We start from the raw sequence: 26,583 nt of genomic DNA on the forward strand, positions 1-26,583 counted from the left end.
CAAGTTTGAGGGGCTCATGAACTTCTTTGTCTCTAAAATTGAGACCATCCGTTCAGCTGCCTCTGCCACTTCCCTTCCTTCCCCTAGCCCACCAGGCCAAACTTCCTCTAAGGTTCCCCCTTGCCCTAACGTAAGAATATAAGAAATAGGAACAGGTGTAGGCCATTTGGCCCCTTGAGCCTGCTGCGCCATTCAATAAGATCATGGCTGGTCTTCTACCTCAACTCCACTTTCCTGCACAGTCCCCATATCCCTTGATTCCCTGAATATTCAAAAATCTATCGATCTCTGTCTTGAATATACTCAACGACTGAGCCTCCACAGCCCTCTGGGGTGGAGAATTCCAAAGATTCACCATCCTCTGAGTGAAGAAATTTCTCCTCATCTCAGTCCTAAATGACGGATCCCTTATCCTGAGACTGTGACCCCTGGTTCTAGATTCCCCAGCCAGGGGAAACATCAACCCTGTCAAGCCCTGTAAGAATTTTGTATGTTTCAATGAGATCACCTCTCATTCTTCTAAACTCTCGAATATAGATCTAGTCTACTCAATCTCTCCTCATAGGACAATCCCCTTCCCCCCCCCCCCCCCCCCCCCCCCTCCCAGGAATCAGTCTGGTGAACCTTCGTTGCGCTCCCTCTATGGCAAGTATATCCTTCGTTAGGTAAGGAGACCAAAACTGAATGCAATACTCCAGGTGTGGTCTCGCTAGGGCCCTATATAATTGCAGTAAGACGTCTTTACTCTTGTACTCAAATCCTCTTCTAATAAAGGCCAACATACCATTTGCTTTCCTAATTGCTTGCTGTACCTGCATGTTAACTTTCAGTGATTTGTGTACAAGGACACCCAGATCCCTCTGAACACCAACATTTCCCAATCTCTCACCATTTAAAAAATACTCTGCTCTTCTATTTTTCCTACCAAAGTGGATAACTTCACTTTTCCCCACATTATATTCCATTTGCCATGTTCTTGCTCACTCACTTAGCTTGTCTATATCCCCTTGAAGGCTCTTTGCATCCTCCTGACAACTTACATTCCCACCGAGCTTTGTATCATAAGCAGACTTGGATATATTACATTTGGCCCTCTCATCCAAATCATTGATATAGATTGTGAATAGCTGAGGCCCAAGCACTGATCCTTGTGCTACCCCACTAGTTACAGCCTGCCAACCTGAAAATGACCCGTTTATTGCTACTCTTTGTTTCCTGTCCGTTAACCAATCCTCAATCCATGCTAGTAGATTACCCCCAATCCCATGAGCCCTAATTTTGTTTAATAACCTCTTGTGTGGCACCTTATCGAATGCCTTCTGGAAATCAAAATACACCACATCCACTGGTTCCCCCTTATCTATTCTGCTAGTTACAACCTCAAAAAGCTCTTACAGATTCGTCAAACATGATTTCCCTTTCATAAATCCGTGTTGACTCTGCCCAATCCTATTATTATTTTCTAAGTGCCCTGTTACCACATCCTTAATAATTGATTCTAGCATTTTCTCTACTACTGATCTGATCTGTAGTTCCTTGTTTTCTCTCTCCCTCCTTTCTTAAATAGTGGGGTTATATTTGCTACCTTCCAATTGGTGGGAACCGTTCTAGAATCTATGGAATTTGGCAAATGACAGTCAATGCATCCACTATCTCTAATAATAATTTCTTTCAGTTCCTCATTCTCGCTAGAGCCTTGGTTCTCCACTATTTCTGAGAAGTATTTGCGTCTTCTTCCGTGAAGACAGACACAAAGTATTTGTTTAATTTCTCTGCCATTTCCTTATTCCCCATTATAATTTCTCCTGTCTCAACCTGTAAGGGACCCACATTTACTTTCGCTAATCTCTTCCTTTTTATATAGTTATAGAAGCTTTTACGGTCTGTTTTTATGTCTCTCGCTAGTTTACTCTCCTATTCTATTTTCCCTTCATCAATTTCTTGGTTCTCTTTTGCTGAATTCTAAAATCCTCCCAATCCTCAGGCATACTCTTTTTGGCAACATTATAAGCCTCTTCCTTTGATGTAATACTATCTTTAACTTCTCTTGTTAGCTGCGGTTGGATTACTTTTCCTGTGGGGTTTTTGTGCCTTAAAGGAATGTATATTTGTTGCAAATTATGTATTCATTCTTTAAATGCTAACCATTGCTTGTCTACCGTCATACCTTTTAATGTAGTTTCCCAATATACCTTAGCCAACTCACCTCTTATACCTACTGATATACCTATCAATTCAGTTCATAAAAAGCGACGAGTTAAGTTAGTAACTATAGGTTTTTATTGGCTAAATAACAGAGCCCACCCTCGTGGGTGATCGGATCCAACAAGGAGGAATACCAGCCAGTCGACCACCTTTATACCTGGGCAAGCAGGCGGAGCCATGGGCGGAGTCAGCTGTGGTCAGCCCAGGTATAACAGCGTGGCAAGAGGTGACCTTGTGTAGTGATACAACAGTGTAAACAGTGATAACCATAGTGTAACGATATAAACAGTGATAACCATAGTGTAACGATAGTGAACGATAAAAGTGGTTTACCACACCTACGTAGTTTGCTTTGTTTAGATTTAAGACCCTAGTTTCAGATTTAACAAAATCACTTTCAAACTTGATATAAAATTCTATCACATTATGGTCACTCTTTCCTAAAGGCCCCTTTACTACAAGGTTATTAATTAACCCTTTCTCATTGCACAATACTAGATCTAAAATGGCCTGTTCCCAAGTTGGTTCCTCAACATACTGATCTAGAAAACTATCTTGCATACATAAGAACATAGGAAATAGGAGCAGGAGTAGAACATTCGTCCCCTCGAGCCTGCCCTGCCATTCAATAAGATCATGGCTGATCTGATCTTGGCCTCAATGCCACTTTCCCGCCCTCTCACCATAATCCTTGACTCCCGTGTAGCTCAAATATATTTCTATCTCCGCCTTGAATATATTCAATGACTCCGCCTCCACAGCTTTCTGAAGTAGAGAATTCCAACGATTCACGTCCCTCTGAGAGAAGAAATTCCTCCTCATCTCCGTTTTAAATGAGCGAACTCTTATCCTGAAACTATGCCCCCCTAGTTCTAGATTCCCCCATGAGGGGAAACATCCTCCCTGCATCTACCCTGCCAAGCCCCCTCAGAATACAGTAATCATGAGGGACATCATAGAAACATAGAAACATAGAGATAGGAACAGGAGTAGGCCATTCGGCCCTTCGAGCCTGCTCCGCCATTCAATGAGATCATGGCTGATCTTCGTCTGAGATCATAGCTGATCTTACCAGTTCAGTACCCCGTCCCCACCTTTTCTCCGTAACCCTTAATCCCCTTAGCCTTCAGAAATATATCCAATTCTCTCTTGAAAATATTTATTGAATTAGCCTTCACAGCCCTCTGTGGCAGGGAATTCCACAGGCTCACCACTCTTTGAGTGAAGAAATTCTTCCTCATCTCTGTTTTAAATGATTTGCCCGTTATTTTTAGACTGTGGCCCCTGGTTCTGTGCTCCCCGGCCATTGGAAACATTCTCTCTGAATTCAGCCTGTCCAGGCCTGCCATAATTTTATATGTTTCGATGAGATCCCCTCTCAATCTTCTAAACTCCAGTGAGTACAAGCCCAAACTATTTAATCTCTCTTCGTAGGTCATTCCCGCCATTCCAGGTATCAGCCTGGTGAATCGCCGTTGCACTCTTTCCATGGCAAGAACATCCTTCCGCAGATGGGGCGACCAAAACTGTACACAATACTCCAGATGCGGTCTCACCAGCACCTTGTACAGCTGTAGTAAGGTATCCCTATTCCTATACTCGAACCCCCTTGATATGAAGGCCAACATACCATTTGCCCTCTTAATCACCTGTTGCACCTGCATGCTCTCCTTCAGTGACTGGTGCACAAGAACACCCAGGTCCCTCTGCACTTCCCCATCTCCCAATCTATTGCCATTTAGATAATCTACCCTCCTGTTTTTACCCCCAAAGTGGATAACCTCGCATTTATCCACATTATAGTGCATCTGCCACGTATCCGCCCATTCCCCCAACCTGTCCAAATCGCACTGTAGCCTCCTGACATCCTCATCAGAGCCCACCCCTCCTCCTAGTATAGTGTTGTCAGCGAATTTGGAAATATTGCATCCAATTCCCTGATCCAGATCATTTATATATATTGTGAACAGCTGGGGTCCCAGGACAGATCCTTGCGGCACCCCGCTGGTCGCTGCCTGCCACTCCGAAAACGAGCCGTTTATTCCAACTCTCTGTTTTCTATCCGCCAGCCAGTTCTCTATCCACGTTAATACTTTGCCCCCAATTCCATGAGCCTTAATTTTGCATGATAATCTTTTGTGTGGAGCCTTATCGAAGGCTTTCTGGAAGTCAAGGTACACCACATCCACTGGCTCTCTCCCCCATCTATTTTACCAGTTACTTCCTCAAAAAATTCCAGCAGATTAGTCAAACACGATTTACCCTTTGTAAATCCATGTTGACTCTGTCCGATCCTTTCCCCATTTGTCAAGTGCTCCGCTATTTTATCCTTAATAATGGACTCTAGCATTTTGCCCACAACCGATGTAAGGCTTACTGGTCTATAATTCCCTGCTTTCTCTCTACCCCCCTTTTTAAATATTGGGGTAACATTAGCTACCCTCCAATCCACGGGTACTGTTCCCGAGTCAATGGAGTTCCGGAAGATGATCCTTAGAGCATCTGCTATCTCCAGGGCCACCTCCTTAAGTACCCTAGGATGTAGTTTATCAGGCCCCGGGGATTTGTCGGCCTTCAGTCCCCTCAACTTACCCAACACCATATCCCTAGAGATACTAATTTCTGTCAGCTCCTCCCTCTCATTAGTCCCTATGTTTGCCGATATTCCTGGGAGGTTATTTGTGTCCTCCTTTGTGAATACAGAACCAAAGTATGAGTTTAATTGGTCTGCCATTTCCTTATTCTCCATTATATATTCTCCCGAATCGGACTGCAAGGGACCGACTTGGGATTTTACCAGTCTTTTCCTCCTGATATACCGATAAAAGCTTTTGCAGTCTGTCTTTATGTTTGCTGCAAGTTTACTTTCGTATTCTATTTTCCCCTTCCTGATTAATCCCTTTGTCCTCTTTTGCTGTATCCTGTACTGCCCCCAATCTTCCGGTCTGGTGCTTTTTTTTGCCAGTTGATATGCCCTTTTTTTTGATTTTATGCTGTCCCTAATTTCCCTCGTTATCCACGGTTGAGTCACCTTTTTAGGTTTATTTTTATGCCAAACCGGTATAAACATGTTCTGGAATTCTTCCATTCTATCTTTGAATGCTTGCCATTGTCTATCCACTGTCAATCCCCCCAGAAACACCACCCAATCAATCTTACCCAATTCCCGTCTCATACCCTCGTAATTCCCTTTATTTAAGTTCTGGACCTTAGTCTCTGATTCAATTTCCTCACTCTCCATCTCGACTGAGAGCTCGATCATATTATGATCGCTCTGACCCAAGGGGCCTCGTACAAGAAGATTGCTGATAAGTCCCTTCTCATTGCACAATACCCAGTCTAAAATGGCCTGATCTCGAGTCGGCTCCTCGACATATTGGTCCAGATAACCGTCCCGAAAACATTCCAGGAATTCCTCCTCCTCAGAATTTTTACTAATTTGGGTAGTCCAATCAATATGTAAATTAAAGTCACCCATGATGACAGCTGTGCTCTTATCGCACGCTTCTCTAATTTCCCTTTTTATGCCTTCCCTCACCTCCATATTACTATTTGGAGGCCTATATATCACACCCACTAACGTTTTCCTCCCCTTGCTATTTCTCATTTCTACCCATACAGATTCCGTTTCATCCGAGTTAATATCCTTCCTTTCCATTGCATTAATCCCCTCCTTTACCAGCAATGCTACCCCACCTCCCCTACCTTTTTGCCGATCCTTCCTAAATATTGTATATCCCTGGATGTTAAGTTCCCAGCCTTGCCCACCCTGCAGCCACGTTTCTGTAATCCCAATCAAATCATACTTGTTTACCTCTATTTCCACAACTAATTCATCCACCTTGTTCCTAATGCTTCTAGCATTAAGATACAAAGCCTTCAGGCTTGCTTTTTTCACACTCTCATTATGAATTAGTTTGGCCCTTTGTGTTTCTCTCCTTTGCTTATTGCTTCTCACCTTTCTACCATCTATTTCTGACTTCATATGACTTCCCTCTTTTCCACTACCTAGGTTCCCATCCCCCTGCCAAATTAGTTTAAATCCTCCCGAACCGCCCTAGAAAATATTACCCCGAGGACATCGGCTCCCTCACAGTTCAGGTGTAGACCGTCCCCTTGGTACAGGTCACTCCTCCCCAAGAACTGGTTCCAATGCCTCAAGAATTTAAATCCCTCTCCCTTGCACCACTGCTCAAGCCACGTATTTAGCTTATCTATCTTACTCTCTCTAAACTTATTAGCTCGTGGCACTGGTAGCAATCCAGAGATTACTACCTTTGAGGTCCTACTTTTCAATTTAGCTCCTAACTCCCTAAATTCAGCTTGTAGGACCTCCTCCCTCTTTTTACCTACATCGTTGGTACCTACATGTACCACGACAACTGGCTGATCCCCCTCCCCCTTCAGAATGCTCTGCACCCGCTCCGAGACATCCCTGACCCTTGCACCAGGGAGGCAACATACCATCTTGGAGTCTCGGTCTCGGCCACAGAAACTCCTATCTATCCCCCTTACAATTGAATCCCCTATCACTATAGCCCTATCCCTCTTTTTCCCGCCCTTCTGTGCAGCAGAGCCAGTCATGGTGCCCTGAACCTGGCTGCTGGTGCCTTCCCCTGATAAGTCATCTCCCCCAACAGTACCCAAAACGGTAAACCTGTTTTGGAGGGAGATGACCGCAGGTGACTCCTGCACTACCTTCCTGCCTTTACCCTGCCTTTTGGTCACCCATTTACTGTCTGAGCTAGCCTTTACCTGCGGTGTGACCAACTCACTGAATGTGCTATCCACAACATCCTCAGCATCGCGTATGCTCCAGAGTGAGTCCATTCGCAGCTCCAGCGCCGCCATGCGGTCCGCTAGGAGCTGCAGCTGGACACACTTCCTGCACACATAGTTGTCAGGGACAGTGTCCCTGATTTCCCACATGGCACAGGAGGAGCATGACACGGGTCCGAGCTGCCCTTCCATGACTTAACCCTTACAATACCTTTTTATTTACTACGATTTAGCTTAATTATTGAATTCTACTTACAATAAGTTTGTGAAAGTACTCACCAACCAGTCACCTACCTGTTTTCTGGTGTTGTATTTTCACTGCCGCCTCCTGTCCTGGAACCTTTTCCACCTAGGTTAGGCTCCTGAAATAAAATAAATTGAACCTACCTTTTCAACTTCCCCTAACCCCTAAAAGGTTAGAGGAGGTGGAAGGGTGGGAGACACTACACTGTAGTGTTTCGGGTTTAGCAACAGCTCCACCTATATAAGAGTTACTGGCCTCCTGCTCTCCCGACTGCACCAGCTGCTCCCTGGTGACGTCACACACTGATTACTATTTACCCCTCTCCTCTGCTGTTGATTTGGTACGCCTCGCAACTGCCGCCGGTTTTTAAGCCGGGCTCCTCCTCGCTGCTCTCTGCTGCTCCGAGTGGTCGGGCCTCGCAACTGCCGCCGGTTTTTAAGCCGGGCTCCTCCTCGCTGCTCTCTGCTGCTCCGAGTGGTCGGGCCTCGCAACTGCCGCCGGTTTTTAAGCCGGGCTCCTCCTCGCTGCTCTCTGCTGCTCCGAGTTTGTCCTCTACACTATTACTGCAAATTTGGTTTGCCTAGTCTATATGTAGATTAAAGTCCCCCATGATTACTGTATTACCCTTGTTACATGCGCTTCTAATTTACTAATTTATACTCGGCCCTACATTATAACTACTGTTTGGGGACCTATAAACAACTCCCACCAATGTTTTCTGCCCCTTGCTGTTTCTTAGCTCCACCCAAACTGATTCTACTACTTGATTTTCAGAGCCAAGGTCCTTATCTCTACTGTCTTTATCCCATCCATTATTATCGGGGCTTCCTCTCCTCCTTTTCCATTTTGCCTACTCTTCTAAAAGTTAAGTATCCTGGAATATTTAGTTTCCAACCTTGACCACATTGCAACCACATCTCCATAATGGCTATTAGATCAAACCTATTAATTTCTATCTGCGCTATTAATTCATCTATTTTGTTGCGAATGCTTCATGCATTTAGATATAGTGCCTTTAGCTTTGATTTATTTCTATTTTTCCCTGATGCCTTATTACCTTTAACATGAGAATATAAGAAATAGGAGCAGGCCATTCGGCCCGTCGATCCTGTGCCGCCATTTAATGAGATCATGGCTGATCCGATTTTGGCCTCCACTCCACTTTCCTGCCCGCTCCCCATAACCCTTGACTCCCCTGTTGCTCAAAAACCTGTCTATCTCAGCCTTGAATATATTCAATGACTCCGCCTCCACAGCTCTCTAGGGTAAAGAATTCCAAAGACTCACGACCCTCTGACAGAAGAAATTCCTCCTCATCGCCATCTTAAATGGGCGACTCTTTATTCTGAGACTATGCTCCCTAGTTCTAGATTCCCCCACGAGGGGAAACATCCTCTCGGCATCTACCCTGTCCAACCCCCTCAGAATATTATGTTTTAATAAGATCACCTCTCATTCTTCTAAACTCCAATGAATATAGGCCCAACCTGCTCAACCTTTCCTCATAAGACAACCCTTCCATCCCAGGAATCAACCTAGTGAACGTTCTCTGAACTGCCTCCAATGCAAGTATAACCCTCCTTAAATAAGGAGACCAAAACTGTACGCAGTAGTCTAGGTGTGGTCTCACCAGCGCCCTATACAGTTGTAGCAAGACTTCCCTACTTTTATACTCTAACCCCCTTGAAATAAAGGCCAACATTCCATTTGCCTTCCTAATTACTTGCTGCACCAGCATGTTAACTTTTTGTTTCATGTACGAGGACACACAAATCCCCCTCTGATCTCATTGAAACATATAAAGTTCTTAAAGGGCTTGACAGGGTAAATGCTGGGAGGATGTTTCCCCTGACTGGGGAGTCTAGAACTAGGGGGCCACAGTCTCAAAATAAGGGGTTGACCAATTAGGACTGAGAAAGAGAAATTTCTTCACTCAAAGGGTTGTGAATCTTTGGCACTTTCTACCCCCGAGGGCTGTCAATGCTCAGTCCTTGAGTATTATTCAAGGCAGTGATTGATAGATTTTTGGATACTAAGGGAACCAAGGGATATGGGGATCGTGCAAGAAGGTGGAGTTGAGGTAGAAGATCAGCCTTCTAGAGGAAAGTGAAAGGCAGACAGAAATAAATGGTAAAAGGGTGAGGAACAAAAAACAAAGGGCCAAACTAATTCATAAAAAATGTGAGCATAAAAAAAGCCTGAGGGTTTTATACCTTAATGCGAGAAGCATCAGGAACAAGGTAGATGAATTAGCTGTGGAAATAGAGGTTAATAATTATGATCTAATTGGGATTACGGAAACATGGTTGCAGGGTGAGCAGGGCTGGGAGCTTAACATACAGGGGTATTCAGTATTTAGGAAGGATCGACAAAAAAGAAAGGGAGGAGGGGTAGCATTGCTAGTAAAAGAGGGGATAAATGCAATTGAAAGGAAGGATATTAACTCAGTTAATACAGAATCTATATGGGTGGAGCTAAGAAATAGCGAGGGGCGAAAAACATTAATAGGAGTGGTATATAGGCCTCCAAATAGTAAAATAGAGGTTAGGGAGGGCATCACGAGGGAAATTAGAGAAGCGTGCAATAAGAGCACAGCTGTCATCATAGGTGACTTTAACTTACATATAGATTGGACTAGCCTAATCAGTAAAAATAATGAGGAGGAGGAATTCCTTGAGTGTTTAAGGGATGGTTATCTGGATCAATATGTCGAGGAACCAACTCGGGAACAGGCTATATTGGACTGGGTACTGTGCAATGAGAAGGGACTAATCAGTAATCTTGTTGTACGGGGACCCTTGGGTCAGAGCGATCATAACATGATCGATTTCTCACTCGAAATGGAGAGCGAAGAAATTGACTCAGAGACTAAGGTCCTGAATTTAAACAAGGGGAATTATGATGCCATGAGACGGGAACTGAGTAGGTCTGATTGGACAACGTTCCTGAGAGGACTGGAGGTAGATAAACAATGGCAAACATTTAAAGATAGAATGACAAAATTGCAAAAATTGTTTATACCAATCTGGCATAAAAGGAAATCTAAAAAGGTGACTCAACCGTGGATAACAGGGGAAATTAGAGACAGCATAAAATCCAAAGATAGGGCGTATAAAATAGCCAAAAAAAGCGCCAGAGCGGAAGATTGGGAACAGTTTAAGATAGAGCAAAGGAGGGCAAAGGGCATGATCAAGAGGGGCAAAATAGCTTACGAAAACAAGCTGGCGGAAAATATAAAAACTAACTCCAAAAGCTTTTATAAATATATCAAAAGGAAAAGACTGGTGAAAACCAAAGTTGGTCCATTGCAGTCAGATACGGGGGAATATATAATGGGAAATAAGGAAATGGCAGATCAACTAAATGCATACTTTGGGTCAGTCTTTACGAAGGAAGACACAAAAAACCTCCCTGGGATATCGGGAAAAATAGGGACATTGGCAAAGGAGGAACTGACGCAAATCAATATCTCTAAGGATATGGTGTTAAGGAAGCTAAAGGGATTGAAGGTGGACAAATCCCCAGGGCCTGATAACATGCATCCTAGGGTACTGAAGGAGGTGGCCCTAGAGATAGCGGATGCACTAAGGATGATTTTTCAGAATTCATTAGACTCGGGAACAGTGCCGATGGATTGGAGGGTAGCTAACGTTACCCCACTATTCAAAAAGGGGGGTAGGGAAAAAGCAGGTAATTACAGACCTGTAAGCCTTACATCAGTTGTGGGCAAAATGCTGGAGTCCATCATTAAGGATGAAATAGCGGAGCACTTAGCAAATGGGGACAGGATAGGACAGAGTCAACATGGATTTACAAAGGGTAAATCGTGCTTGACTAATCTATTGGAATTTTTTGAGGGAGTAACTGGTAGAATAGATGGGGGAGAGCCAGTAGATGTGGTGTACCTGGACTTCCAAAAGGCCTTCGATAAGGTCCCACATAAAAGATTAGCATGGAAAATTGAGGCTCATGGGATAAAGGGGAAAGTTTTGGCGTGGATAGGGAACTGGCTGTCAGATAGAAAACAGAGAGTTGGAATAAACGGCTCATTTTCTGAATGGCAGGCAGTAACAAGTGGGGTACCACAGGGATCTGTCCTGGGCCCCCAGCTGTTCACAATTTACATTAATGACCTGGATCAGGGAGTCGGATGCAGCATTTCCAAATTTGCAGACGACACTAAACTAGGAGGTGGGGTGGGCTCAGAGGAAGAGACCAGGAAGCTCCAGAGCGATTTGGACAGACTGGGCGATTGGGCGGATAAATGGCAGATGCACTATAATGTGGACAAGTGCGAAGTTATCCACCTTGGGTGCAGGAACGGGAGGGCAAATTATTATTTAAATGGCAATAGATTGGGAGAGGGGGAAGTACAGAGAGACCTGGGTGTTCTTGTACACCAGTCACTGAAGGCGAGCATGCAGGTGCAACAGGCGGTCAAGAAGGCAAACGGTATGCTGGCCTTCATAGCAAAAGGGTTAGAATACAGGAACAGGGATACCTTGCTGCAGCTGTACAGGGCACTGGTGAGACCACACCTCGAGTACTGTGTACAGTTTTGGTCGCCTCATCTGAGGAAGGATGTTCTTGCCATGGAGGGGGTGCAGCGGCGATTCACCAGGCTGATACCAGGAATGGCGGGAATGACCTATGAGGAGAGACTATGTAGTTTAGGGATGTACACACTGGAGTTTAGAAGATTGAGAGGGGACCTCATAGAAGTGTATAAAATTCTGACAGGTCTAGACAGACTGGATGCAGAAGGAATGTTTCCCTTGGCGGGTGAGAACAGAACTAGAGGACATAATTTAAGGATAAGGGCTAAACCATTTAGGACAGAGATGAGGGGGAATTTCTTCACTCAGAGAGTGGTGAACCTGTGGAACTCATTGCCACAGAGGGCAGTGTACGCCAGCTCATTAAATATATTTAAGAGGGAATTAGATATATTTCTACGGGCAAAAGGGGTTAAGGGTTACGGAGAGAAGGCGGGGACGGGATACTGAATTAAAGGATCAGCCATGATCTCATTAAATGGCGGAGCAGGCACGAAGGGCCGAATGGCCTACTCCTGCTCCTATCTTCTATGTATCTATGTATGATCTTATTAAATGGCAAAGCAGGCTCATAAGGCAAATGGCACATTCCTGCTCCTATTTCTTATGTCCTTGTTTTCAAATCCCTCCATGGCCTTGCCACTCCCTATCTCTGTAACCCCTTTCAGCTCCACAACCCCTGGAGATATCTGCGCTCCTCAAATTCTGCCCTCTTGAACATTCCTGATTATAATCGCTCAACCATCGGTGGCCGTGCCTAGGCCCTAACCTCTGGAGCTCCCTCCCTAAACCTCGTGCCTCTCTAATTCTCTTTCCTCCTTTTAAGACGCTCCTTAAAACCTACCTCATCTGCCCTAATTTCTTAGGTGGCTTGTTGTCAATTTTTTGTTTTATAACACTCCTGTAAAGCCCCTTGGGATGTTTTACTAGGCTAAAGGCACTATATAAATGCAAGTTGTTGTTGTTCTTACCGATGTTAATCCTTCGGACACTGGAAATGAGGTAACTTGCTTCATCAGTATCTGCTTTACTGGGCAGCTGATTAGATAATGTTTTAGGTGTCTAACATCACTGGTTTGACCTGTTGCTTCAGAGAAGGTCATAGACTTAGGTAGCAGTGGGGAAATTTAAAACCAGAGCGTGTCAGGAAGGGGCAGAAGGTATGGAGTAAAAGGTAAAGTAATAAAAAGGGCAATAGCGGAAACTAAGTGTCACATAACATATTTGAAAGCTCTCTATCTGAATGCACGTAGCATTCGTAACAAAATAGACGAGTTAATGGCACAAATAACTACATATGGGTATGATCTTGTGGCCATTACAGAAACATGGCTGCAGGGTGACGATGCCTGGGAATTAAACATACCAGGTTATTTAACGATCAGGAAGGACAGGCAGGAAGGAAGGGGAGGTGGGGTGGCTATGTTAATAAAGGAAGGAATCACTGTAATACAGAGAAATGATATTGGGTCAAAAGATCAGGATAATGAAACAGTTTGGGTGGAGGTAAGGAATAATAAGGGGAAAAAAACACTAGTGGGCGTAGTCTATAGGCCTCCGAACAGTTGCAACTCTGTTGGACGGAGTATCAATCAGGAAATAGTTGAGGCTTGTAATAAGGGAACATCTATAATTATGGGGGATTTTAACTATCATATTAATTGGACAAATCAAATTGGGCAGGGCTGCCTTGAGGATGAGTTCATTGAGTGTATTAGGGATGGGTTCCTTGAGCAGTATGTAACTGAACCGACCAGGGGGCAAGCAACCTTAGATCTGGTCCTGTGTAACGAGACAGGATTAATTAAAAATGTCCTAGTAAAGGATCCCCTTGGAATGAGTGACCATAACATGGTTGAATTCCATATTCAATTAGAGGGTGAGAAGGTTGGATCTCAAACAAGCGTGCTAAGCTTGAATAAAGGAGACTATGAAGGTATGAGAGTGGAATTGAGTAGAGTGGATTGGGAAAATAGATTAAAGGGTAAGACGATACATGATCAGTGATGTACATTTAAGGAGTTATTTTACAACTTCCAAAAAATATATATTCCACTGAGAAGAAAAGGGTGTAAAAGAAAAGACAGCCATCCGTGACTAAGTAAAGAAATTAAGGATAGTATTCGACTAAAAACAAGGGCATATAAGGTAGCCAAATCTAGTGGGAGGATAGAGGATTGGGAAAACTTTAAAAGACAGCAAAAAATAACAAAAAGATTGATTAAGAAAGGGAAGATAGATTATGAAAGTAAATTAGCAAAAAATATAAAAACAGATAGTAAGAGTTTTTATAGTTATATAAAAAGAAAAAGGGTGGCTACAGTAAATGTTGGTCCCTTAGAGGATGAGACCGGGAAATTAATGGTGGGAAATATGGAGATGGCAAAAACACTGAATATTTTGTATCAGTCTTTACAGTAGAGGACACTAAGAATATCCCAACACTGGACAAACGGGGGGCTAAAGGGGGGGAGGAGCTAAACATGATCAAAATCACTAAGGAAGTGGTACTCGGTAAAATAATAGGACTCAAGGCGGATAAATCACCTGGACCTGATGGCTTACATCCTAGGGTCTTGAGGGAAGTGGCGGTAGGGATTGTGGATGCATTGGTAATAATTTTCCAAAACTCCCTGGACTCAGCAAAGGTCCCGGTAGACTGGGAAAACTGCTAATGTAACACCCTTATTTAAAAAGGGCAGTAGACAGAAGGCTGGAAACTATAGACCGGTTAGCCTAACATCTGTGGTAGGTAAAATTTTGGAGTCCATTATTAAGGAGACAGTAACAGGACATTTGGATAATCATCATTTAATAGGACAAAGTCAGCATGGTTTTATGAAGGGGAAGTCATGTTTGACAAATTTGCTGGAGTTCTTTGAGGAAGTAACATATAGGGTGGATAAAGGGGAACCAGTGGACGTAGTGTATTTAGACTTCAAAAAGGCATTTGACAAGGTGCCACACAGAAGATTATTGCTTAAGATAAAAAATCACGGGATTGGGGGTAATATTCTGGCATGGATAGAGGATTGGCTATCTAACAGAAGGCAGAGAGTTGGGATAAATGGTTCATTCTCAGACTGGCAATCAGTAACTAGTGGTGTTCCGCAGGGGTCAGTGCTGGGTCCCCAACTCTTTACAATCTATATTAACGATTTGGAGGAGGGGACCGAGTGTAACATATCAAAGTTTGCAGATGATACTAAGATGGGAGGGAAAGTAGTGAGTGAGCAGGACATAAAAAACCTGCAAGGGGACATAGACAGGCTAAGTAAGTGGGCAGAGATTTGGCAGATGGAATACAATACTGGAAAGTGTGAGGTTATGCACTTTGGCAGGAAAAATCGTAGAGCAAGTTATTATCTTAATGGCAAGAAACTGGAAAGTACTGAAGTACAAAGGGATCTGGGGGTCCTGGTGCACGAAACTCAAAAGGTTAGTATGCAGGTGCAGCAAGTGATTAAGAAAGCAAATGGAATGTTGGCTTTCATTGCTAGGGGGATAGAATATAATAATAGGGAGGTATTGCTTCAGTTGTACAAGGTATTGGTGAGACCGCACCTGGAATACTGCATACAGTTTTGGTGTCCATACTTAAGAAAAGACATACTTGCTCTCGAGTCAGTACAAAGAAGGTTCACTCGGTTAATCCCGGGGATGAGGGGATGGACATATGAGGAGAGGTTGAGTAGATTGGGACTCTACTCATTGGAGTTCAGAAGAATGAGAGGTGATCTTATTGAAACATATAAGATTGTGAAGGGGTTGGATCGGGTGGATGCGGGGAGGATGTTCCCGATGATGGGTGAAACTAGAACTAGGGGGCATAGTCTTAGAATAAGGGGCTGCTCTTTCAAAACTGAGATGAGGAGGAACTACTTCACTCAGAGGGTGATAGGTCCATGGAATATGCTGCCCCAAAAAGCTGTAGAAGCTACATCATTACATAAATTTAAAACAGAAATAGACAGTTTCCTGGAAGTAAAGGGAATTAAGGGTTACGGGGAGCGGGCAGGAATTTGGACATGAGTCTAGGTTCGGATCGGTCATGGCCCTGTGGGTAGCGGAGCGGGCCCAGGGCTCGTGTAGCCTGATCCTGCGCCTATTTCGTGTGTCTAATTCTGTTAGATTCAGGAGATGGTTCTGTGATAGTGGATTGGCGGTTAGGATCAGATCAGCCATGATCTTATTGAATGGCGGAGCAGGCTCGAGGGGCCGATTGGCCTACTCCTGCTCCTATTTCTAATGTTCTTATGACTAGACCAGGACAAACTTTAATCCTGGTATTCGATTTACAGGAAAAACTGGTCTCTGGTGCCAGTTTCCAGCCAATCAGTGACCAATATTTAAAGATGTAGGTCCACAGAGGCGCAGGAGAAAAATATTAAATTCTAAAAGGAAAATAAGTAAGGAAGTTAAAAACCGGTTTAGCACAAGGAAGAAATAATTTAAAATTAAAATATTGGAAAAAGTAGACAAACTAGGGAAGGTAGATCAAAGAGAAAAGGAAATACCTACAGAAGAAGTTGAACAAAATATGGGACTGTATATTTGCTAATGAAGCGACCCACATATAAGACAACCTCCGCCCCTACCAACTTCACACAAAACAAATCCTTGCCCTTGATTTAAGGTAAGGGTTAAGATTACAACCCAGAATTACCACCTTTGTGTCAGCTGGAATCCACAAATACATCTCTCTCATTTCAACTAGCATATTTCTATCAGCTGTTGCTGTCAGCTGTTGTTCCACTCTGTTCCTCCCAAGTCCTGACGTCAACCTGGGCTCCCAGTGTTGATTTCAGTATAAGACAGGTCATCAGGTTAGATATAATCTGCATATAAAATGACACCTCCGTACCCCCACATTTCGTCCTGAACTGGATGTAAATTTCTCGCCTTTGGTACAAATCTATATAGTAAGTGAGTGGACATGTGGCAAATGAAATTTAACACATCTAAGTGTAAAATTTTGCAAGTAAGAAGCAAAAGTAGGTGATATACTTGATGGCTGAGTGGAGGAGGTGAAGTTTGAAGAAATCTGGGTAGGTTAGTAGATTTAGCATTTAACATGCAGTGCAGTGTAGCGATCAATAAAGTAGTAGTATGCTGAGCTATATAGCCAATCATTAGAGTATAAGTGGGAGGATGCCATACTCAAACTATATGATGTGTGGCAAACTATATTTTGTGTACTGGCCATTCAACACATTCAAGTTCTGGAGATGGTTCAGAAAATAGCCTCAAGGTTGATCCCCAGCATCAGAGGACTGATAAGTCAAAACTGGAGAAACTTGGACTATTCAGTGTTGTAAGGGGTCGTCATAAAGTTGTACAAGATAGTAAACAGTGTGGACAAGGTGAGTGTGGCACACTGCTTCCAAGTTGAAACTTAAGTTGTACAAGGGAGTACAGGGTCAAACTAGTGAGAGCCCAATTTAGGACTAATTTCAGAAAGTCTTTCATCTCAAAGTGATCAGCACATGGAATAGACTTCTGGGTAGGGTAGTGGAGTCCAAAACCCTGAAATCATTTTTTTAAATAGTTGGATGATGTGGTGAAGATGAGCTGGGAAGAATAGATAGCCATCCTCATCTGAATCTACTTTGTGATCTTATGATTACCATGACTAAATCGAGATATGGAAATCTTACAGTTTACAACATTTTCCAAAAAGGACAACAGAGGTGGTGTTTAAACCTTGTTAAAAAAAAATTAAGAGTGTATATTTTAGTAATATAATGTTTATAATACTTCAGTCACCTCAGCAGCATTATTATTGTATCAGGATTTCTTGAGCTTAATTTTGATCTTTAAAGCATCAAAATAAATTGCTCAGATCAGGGAGGAAAGAGTTCCCTGGAGCTGCAGGCAGTTAATAATTGAGTGCAGTCAGTACCCTCATTTGCAGCATTCACATTTTGGACACTAATGAGGATAATTCAGTGAATATTTTTAAGTCTTTGAATCACTGAAAACATATTTGTAATTGATATTTGGGGCTTTTAACATCCCAGCCCAGATTGTGTCAATGATTCTGTTCAATAAATAAAATGAACATGGCATCTACTGAAGGCATCATCTGTAATGAGTCCAGCAAGTTACAGCAACAACACACACACACACACACACGCAGCATCATTGAATGATGGCATGCTGATGTTTCACCCTTGATTAGCCCCACCCTGTTGAGTTTCTGATCATACTGTGGAGAAGTGCTGACCAGAAGCAAGCTTCCCTACAGCAAAGAAAAGCAATTAACCAGAAACACTTAGTAGATTTCTGTTTTGTGTACCAGTAGCCAGTCTAGAGCAGCTCTTATGAAGGCCAAGAAGTGTTACCTGCCTATCCTATTACATTGTCTAGGGAGAAAATAGAGTGAACTATGAATGATTTTAAACTATGTGATCATGTTTAATTGGCCAAAACTGCTTTCTTAAATTAAAATAGATATATATTTTTTTAAATATTAAATGGTTTCAGTTAATTTCCTAACATTTGTCATTTACCAATAAAAAAACTCAGGAATTGTAGCTTTTCGTTAGGACTTGAGAGCAAAATTATTACAATAGTAATATCTCAAATTTGTAAAACAATGTTGATCTTTTATGGAAGTGGTATAACCAAGAAGTTTATTTTTTTTAAAGCATTCAAAGATAAGGAGGATAACCTTGGGGATAATCCTACAAGAACAGCATTTTAACCGGCACAGACACGATGGGTCGAATGGCCTCCTTCTGTACTGTAAATTTCTATGATTAACCAGTAAGGCTGTTTGTGGGATGACAACAGATTTGCTTGACAGTGTTTTGTCATTTCACATTGATACAATCAGCCATTTTCCCAACAGCTTGTAGTTGCACAATTCAGCCACAGAGTGGCATTTGCAACATTCCAATATTTTTGATTTTGTCTCGTGTTCCTTCAAGCAATTTGTTTTAGGCTGCAACAGATTTATAACCTCTTCCACTCTTAACTTTTGAACCTGATTGACAGAAAAAAATCATAAATATCAGTCAATATTAAAAAACCCTAAAAAAATTAAATAACAATTCATGGCCTCCTTTTTTGTGAAATTAATCAGTTTTAAACTTCATGGTATATTTATTTTATGTAGTTTTTAATCTCCATTCATGTTCTCTACTGTTTGCTTCTCACTGTCCACAGATCATCCTTCAACCAGAATGACAGGGTGGTTTTGAAGCTGTAAATCCAGTGCCACTTTTAACACTTATGTATTTTTTCAGGGACGGACTGATTCTGCCAGTTTTTCGGGTATATGTATTTGGAGAAATATATATAGTATTAAAAATGTAATGTAGTAAATGTCTGACTTCTGAGAAAGGACAGGACTTGCATATATAGTGCCTTCACATGCTCAGATGGTCCCAGAAACATTTCACAGCCAATGAGGTACTTTTGAAGTGTAGTGCTATGGTAATGTAGGCAAATAAAGCATCCAATTTGCAAGCACCAAGGTCCCACAAATAGCCAGGAGAAAAATGACCAGACAATCTGTTTTTAGTGGCATTGGTTGAGACATAAATATTGGCTCGGACATTGGGAAAACTCCCCTGTCTTCTTTGGGATCTTTTATGTCCATCTGAGCAAGCAGATAAAGAATCATCCAAAAGATGGCACCTCCAGCAGTGCCCAATTATCTTCAGCTGTTTCATCAATGACCTTTGCTCCATCATAACGTCATAAGTGTGGCTGTTGGCTGATGATTGGAGTGGTTCAGCTCCATTCACAATTTTTTAGATAATGAAGCAGGCACACATGCTGCAAAAACTGGACAGCATCCAGATTTGGGCTGATATGTGGCAAGTAGCATTCAGGCCACACAAATGTCAGGCAATTGACGATCTCAAACAAGAGAGAACATAACCACCTCCCCCTTGACTACCCAAAGCCCCTCTACCACTTACAAGGCACAAATCAGGAGTGTGATACAATACGCTCTACTTTCCTGGATGGGCGCAGCTCCAACAACACTCAAGAAGCTCAACACTATCCAGGACAAAACAGCCCGCTTGATCTGCACCCCATCCACTGGCTTAAACATCGACTCCCTCTACCATCGGCGTACCGTGGCTGCAGTGTGTACTATCTACAGGGTGCACTGCTGCAAGTCGTCGAGGCTTCTTTGACAACATCTCCTTAAACCCATGACCTCCACCACTCAGAAGGACACGGACAGCATGTGCATGGGAACACCATCACATCCATGTCACACGTCACTGTTTCTTCATTGTCGTTGGATCAAAATCCTGGAATTCTCTACCTAACAGCATTGTGGAAGCACCTTCACCACACGGACTGCAGCAATTCAAGAAGAAGCTTCATCACCACCTTCCCACGGGCAACTGGAGATGGGCAATAAATGCCAGCCTTGCCAGCGGCACCCACATCCCAAGAATGAATTTTGAAAAAACTGCAGTTATAAATCTTGTTCTATAATCTTGGCTGCTTAGGCAGTCAGCAAACTTGTACAGTGTAAAATCTAGCAGACGGCACAGTTAATTTTTGTTAAAAACAGAAAATGCTGGAAATGCAAAGCAAGTCAGTCAGCATCTGTGAAGAGAAAAATCAAGTTCATGTTTTAAGTAGATACTGTTCATCAGAACTTTTTTTAGTTAATTTTCCTTTACTTCTGTTTGCATTGTAATAAACCTTGGTGACAACTAGTGATTACAAAAGAGGTTGGAATGGCATTCCAATTCTTTAATCTACAAAGCCACTTTTGCTTAATAACTAGACATCATTCTGGCCCACTCTGATCACAGGTTAATACAGTAAGTTTTATTGCAGAAGATAATTAGTCTTCATATGTATATTTATACATATATTTAAAGGCAAGCATTAAACCAATTGTATTTAATGTCTTTCAGAAACTCCAGACTACAAGTACCGCATTCAGGGTATTAATGAATTAATCAGGCAATTACCTAAACCGAACCATGATACTATGCAAATTCTATTCAAGCACCTTGTCATGTAAGTGTGAATTAATTCTTATCTGTGATAAATTTTCTTATGGTAGTACGTAGCTCTGATAAAAGGGAAATAATGGCCCAGATTTTGCGGTCAGCGGTAAAATGACTGCGCTCGAAGAAAGTTGCCCACAAAGATCTAGCGATCTCTGTTTTGTCAATTTCACCTTGCTGGCATTAATTTGATTCTGGTGCCAACTCTAGGGGATCGCTGGCATCCTGCAACAGTGATGTCATCAAGCAGGCTAAGCAGCCAATCACATTGAAGAATTCTCTGAGAGCAAACCAGGAACTAAAATACACTGATTATCCTTCACTTTTTATAAATTTTACAGAGAGCGAAATAAAGATTACTTAAGAACACAAGACGTAGGAGCAGGAGTAGGTCATTTGGCCCCTTGCGCCTGCTCCGCCATTCAATAAGATCATGGCTGATCTGATCTTGGCCTCAACTCCACTTCCCTGCCCACTCCCCATAACCCTTCACTCCCTTACCATTCAAAAATCTGTCTATCTCTACCTTAAATATATTCAATGACTCAGCCTCCACAGCTCTCTGGGGAAGAGAATTCCAAAGATTCACGACCCTCTGAGAGAAGAAATTCCTCATTTCCGTTTTAAATGGGTGCCCCCTTATTCTGAAATTATGCCCCCTACTTCTAGATTCCCCCACGAGGGGAAACATCCTCTCTGCATCTACCCTGTCAAGTCCCTTCAGAATCTTATGTTTCAATAAGATCCCCTCTCATTCTTCTAAACTCCAATGAGTATAGGCCCAACCAGCTCAACCTTTATTCATAAGACAACCCCTTCATCTCTGGAATCAACCTCATGAACCTTCTCTGAACTGCCTCCAATGCAAGTATATCCTTCCTTAAATAAGGCGACCAAAACTGTACACAGTACTCCCAAGTGTGGTCTCACCAATGCCCTGTACAGTTGTAACAGGGCTTCCCTGCTTTTTATACTCCATTCCATTTACAATAAAGGCCAACATTCCATTTGCCTTCCTAATTACTTACTGCACCTGCATGCTAACTTTTTGTGATTCATGTACAAGGACCCCCAGATCTCTTTGTACCTCAGCATTTTGTAATCTCTCCATTTAAATAATTTGTTTTTTTATTTTTCCTACCAAAGTGGATAACCTCGCATTTTCCCACATTATATTCCATCTGCCAGATTTTTGCCCGCTCACTTAGCCTATCTATATCCCTTTGGAGATTCTTTGCGTCCTCCACACAATTTGCTTTCCCACCTATCTTTGTATCATCAGCAAATTTGACTATATTACACTCTGTCCCTTCATCCAAGTCATTAATATAGATTGTAAATAGTTGAGGCCCCAGCACTGATCCCTGCAGCACCCACTAGTTACAGTTTGCCAACCTGAAAATGACCCATTTATCCCAACTCTCTGTTTTCTGTTAGTTAGCCAATCCTCTATCCATGCTAATATATTACCCCCAACCCCGTGAGCTCTTATCTTGTGCAGTAACCTTTTATGTGGCACCTTATCGAATGCCTTCTGGAAATCCAAATACACTACATCTACTGGTTCCCCTTTATCCACCCTGCTTGTTACATCCTCAAAGAACTCCAGAAAATTTGTCAAACATTTCCCTTTCATAAAACCATGCTGACTCTGCTTGACTGTATTATAATTTTCTAAATGTCATGCTACCACTTCCTTAATGATGGACTCCAGCATTTTCCTAATGATAGATGTTAGGCTAACTGGTCTATAGTTGCCTGCTTTCTGTCTCCTTCCTTTCTTAAATAGGGGCGTTACATTTGCGGTTTTCCAGTCCGCTGGGACCTCTCCAGAATCCAGGGAATTTTGGTAGATTACAACCAACGCATTCACTATCTCTGCAGCCACCTCTTTTAAGACCCTAAGTTGCAGGCCATCGGGTCCAGGGGACTTGTCCACCTTTAGTCCCATTAGTTTGCCTTTTACTTTGGGACATGCACATGGGATTAAGGTAGAAGCTGAAATATTATAAACAAACTTTTAAAAAATATTTTTATTATATTAAAAACCTATGGAATTTTTATCATAAAAAAATTTGACATTCCACAAATATAAAATTAGTTTTTCAGAGCCAGAGGTGGTGGTAGCAGTAGTTATGATTTAGTATGTCATTAAAAACTCAGTTGCACCTCATTTAACCAGGCTTAATTTTTTCTGGGGTTTTTAACAGTGGTATTACTGTGTAAAAGGGGCAGTTCACATCAGTTCAAGTGATTTCTAAAGATTACTGTCTGCGGGGACTTCAACAGCGCACCCTGTGGAGGAGCAGGGAATCACTGACAGCAACTTCGGGATTTCCGCCTTTAACTTCGGGATGTTTGGATGTCAGAAGTTGCTGTCAGTTTCACAGAGTAATGACGGTGAATGCTGACAGTTTCGCCATCATTACAACCGCAAATTCCAGGACATTGTGTATAACTTTAGTAGCTGTTAACCTTGTCTGGTAATTGTATTTTGAGTGAAAGTAAATCCCTGTCTTAAACATTCCATATATTTAAAACCATTTTGCTTCTGTAAAATATCCAATACTTTGTTAAATGTCAATCTCTGAGTGCAAACAATAATGTTACACTCTGGGTCAAATTTTGCTGGAACAGAGTATCTCGTGGCGTGCCCCGTTAGTTAGACTTAATTATGCACGTTTAGGTTTTTAAATTTATTGCCCACAAAGTTGCCGTAAGTGCGAGCTGATAACAGCGCATTGAGGGCAACAGGGCATCTGGGACCTTGGTGAACAACAAATGGAGGAAGGATTGAGAAGGAGAGTGAATTAGAGTGGGCGAATTCAATATGAAATCAGGTACAGACATAAAGGGAGGGAAAGAAAGACTGGATTAAGAGAGAGAGAGAGAGAAAAGAGACAGAAAGGGAAAGTGGGAAAAATAATTTTGCGGCGGCGGCTCACCAACAACAACAACTTGTATTTATAAAGCGCCTTTAACGTAGTAAAACGTCCCAAGGCGGCTCACCACCACCTTCTCAAAGGCAATTAGGGATGAGCAATAAATGCTGGCCTTGCCAGCGACGCCCAAATCCCATGAATGAATTAAAAAAATTACATTTGACATTTTTAACTCTCCTAAAACAATTCACAAGCTGAAGGAATGAGATGCCGCACTTAAAATTCTTTACTTTCTGTGCAAGAGAGGTTGATTGGCAGTCATTAACAATTATCGCGTTGTAAAAAGGGTACTTACACTAGTAATTACGAGACTTAAATTTCTATGGCGCGTTTCATGGGCAATTAATGTGCAAATGCAGCAACTTCATGAAAATCACATGAAGGTTAAGCGCATGATGCTGTTTTCGCAAAGCTAACAGCGGAGCAGCACAAATTGGCCAGCAACTTGTGACGATTCGCAATTCACGGGATGTCTCTTCCTCGCTACAAGTTGCTGGCCGATTTGCGCATTAATAATGCCGTTATTTTTTTCAGCAAAATCTGACCCAATATTATTTCTGGTGCAAGTCATTTTCTCACCCAACAATTGATTGAACATAACTGGGATTGTCATCAGTAACAGTGTTGGTGATGGGCTGCTCCAGTTTGTTAGACTTACTGAGTTAATAACACTGGGAAATGAAATATTTTCTCATTTCAGGCACCCATTTTCAAAATAAAGCACTCCTAGGTCAGCCATAGTACATGTATGATGCAGAGTTAAGCTCCTTTATACTATGCCCCAACAATGTGCCTTAAATCCTACCTCAAAAGAGCATCATGCACCAGTGCAACATTTTTACACAGATTTGTAAAGCCACTTAAATGTTCTATGTGGCAGCCACATTCATCGTTAAGCTAGAGGTAAAAGAAAAACATAAATTACTGGAAATGCACAACAGGTTAATTGGCATTTGAAAGACAAAGGCTAACATTTGGGGTGCTTTTATTCCATCAGTAAATTGGACATTCTATTTTGTACATTTAAGTGAGACCCAATTATTAGTAACTGTAATGTTTCAATGTGTAGGTGACTGCTTGTTTCTTGAAGAACTTTTTTCACTTTCTCTCTAGGGTTATTGCTTGTGGCGAGGTAAACCGAATGACCACTCAAAGTGTTGCCATAGTATTTGGGCCCACCCTTCTGAGGCCAGAGAAAGAGACGGGCAATATTGCAGTTCACATGGTATACCAGAATCAGATTGTGGAGTTGATCTTATCAGAGTATGATACCATATTTGGACGCAGTTGAAAAAAATGTACAAGTGAAATGCAAATCTACCAAAACCCACTTTCGGGGGGGGGGAAATATTATATTTTAAGTGTTTTTTGTACCTTGAGTCAACCAGAAAATGGTAAACTTTGCACTTGTTTTCCTCTGGTTTTTAAAACGATCTGTATTTTTTTCAGTGGTTATCATTCTTGAAAGCAGGTGGCACTGCTGCAGAAGTTTTGCATAAAGTATAGTACAGATAGATGCAGGGAAGCATGTTACCTGGTTATAACAAAGTGTAGAGACTTAAGTATACTGTAGTTATATACACTGGGTTCTTTTGCAACAATATTTGCCTGAGGGACTTAGCAGTACTCTTCTGTACATGTGTAGATATTTTTAGGAAATTTCTATTTCCTACATATAGTTGGCAAACCTCACTTACAGCCTTTTCTGCTGTTCGATATAGCAGAAGTTCTAATACTGTATATCGTTGCTGAGTCCATACAGAAGCGTGGCCAGATTTTGTGTAATTTATTTTTTACAGGTTTACTCGAAAGGCAAAAGCTAAAGTGTTAATGTTGATTCTTCCCGGTTGATGAATATGGACTAAAAGCAATCCTACACTTGCTGTTCCCTCAACCTACTGTTAATACAGAGGTCATATGATCACACCCAGTGTTTCAGAACACTAGTGATGTATGAATGAACAAAGAGTATAATATGTTAAAATAACATGCCCTCAACCAATGTATATATAGTCTGTGTATAGTTCCTTAACAAAGTATGTTTTTCATACAGTAACATTTTCTAATCAAATTTTGCCAACTTGTAATATTCAGTTGCTGGTCAGCGTACCAGCTAAGATCAGTACTAAGAGCTTTTTCGGGGTATTTTATGACAGGCAACACAGGGGGCTATTCTTAGGTATACTAAGAAGCTGCGTGCACTTTTTAGCTATTGGTAATTTCAATGCAGGGCAAATCTTAACCGTTTGTATTTCAAATGGTACTGGAAAGTATTGTGTAGGCTTGTGCTTTCTAGGTGCACTACAACAAAAGCTGTTTATTTAAAATGTACAGACAAAATTTGAAAAAATCTGCTTAGCAATTTATTGTACAGTAAGTGCTAACATTTAATAAAATTTCATGTATGCACTGATGGGTATTAAAGCAGATTCACTTGATGCTAAATTGAATTTTCCCATTTTAATGATGTGGACTGGTTGTATAAACAGGTTTCTTTGGAATACTACCTGTTTCTGGGCACATGATCTGAAGATTTTTTGAATGTATTTTTTTAAACTAACTGCTGTATGGCAATATGCTATGTCTAATCAAAAATTAAAACAAAATGACAAGAAACTCTCTTTCAGTTTATTTATTTCTGAATGTTGAATGTATTTGCTTACAAGTGTATTTGTATAGGTACAGTTAGTGTACTGGTTCTGGTACTGGATTAGCAACCCAGAGATCATGAGTTCAAATCCCACCATTAGAAATTGTGAATCTAATAGGAGTTGTACAAATATCAAGAAGGCCCACAATTACCTTGTGGCAACTAAGGATAGGCAATAAATTCAGCCTTGTTGGCGTCATGCACATCTTGAAAACAA

At 41.9% G+C, this 26,583-nt stretch overlaps 1 protein-coding gene across 3 annotated transcripts in view; it reads left to right on the plus strand.

The window, feature by feature from the left end:
- The window catches only part of arhgap12b (Rho GTPase activating protein 12b), a 248,580-nt gene extending 222,248 nt beyond the window's left edge, over positions 1-26,332 (plus strand). For all 3 annotated transcript variants that reach the window (XM_085987657.1, XM_085987656.1, XM_085987658.1), the window contains 2 exons: positions 20,679-20,784; positions 24,830-26,332. In XM_085987657.1, coding sequence (XP_085843783.1) covers positions 20,679-20,784; positions 24,830-25,007 — 284 coding nt within the window. In that variant the 3' untranslated portion in view covers positions 25,008-26,332. The remainder of the gene's footprint in view (positions 1-20,678; positions 20,785-24,829) is intronic.
- Positions 26,333-26,583: the final 251 nt, after the last annotated feature.

Source organism: Somniosus microcephalus, chromosome 5 (genome assembly GCF_052327205.1).
Source record: "Somniosus microcephalus isolate GS21.2 chromosome 5, FLI_Smic_1.0, whole genome shotgun sequence".
Taxonomy (NCBI): domain Eukaryota; kingdom Metazoa; phylum Chordata; class Chondrichthyes; order Squaliformes; family Somniosidae; genus Somniosus; species Somniosus microcephalus.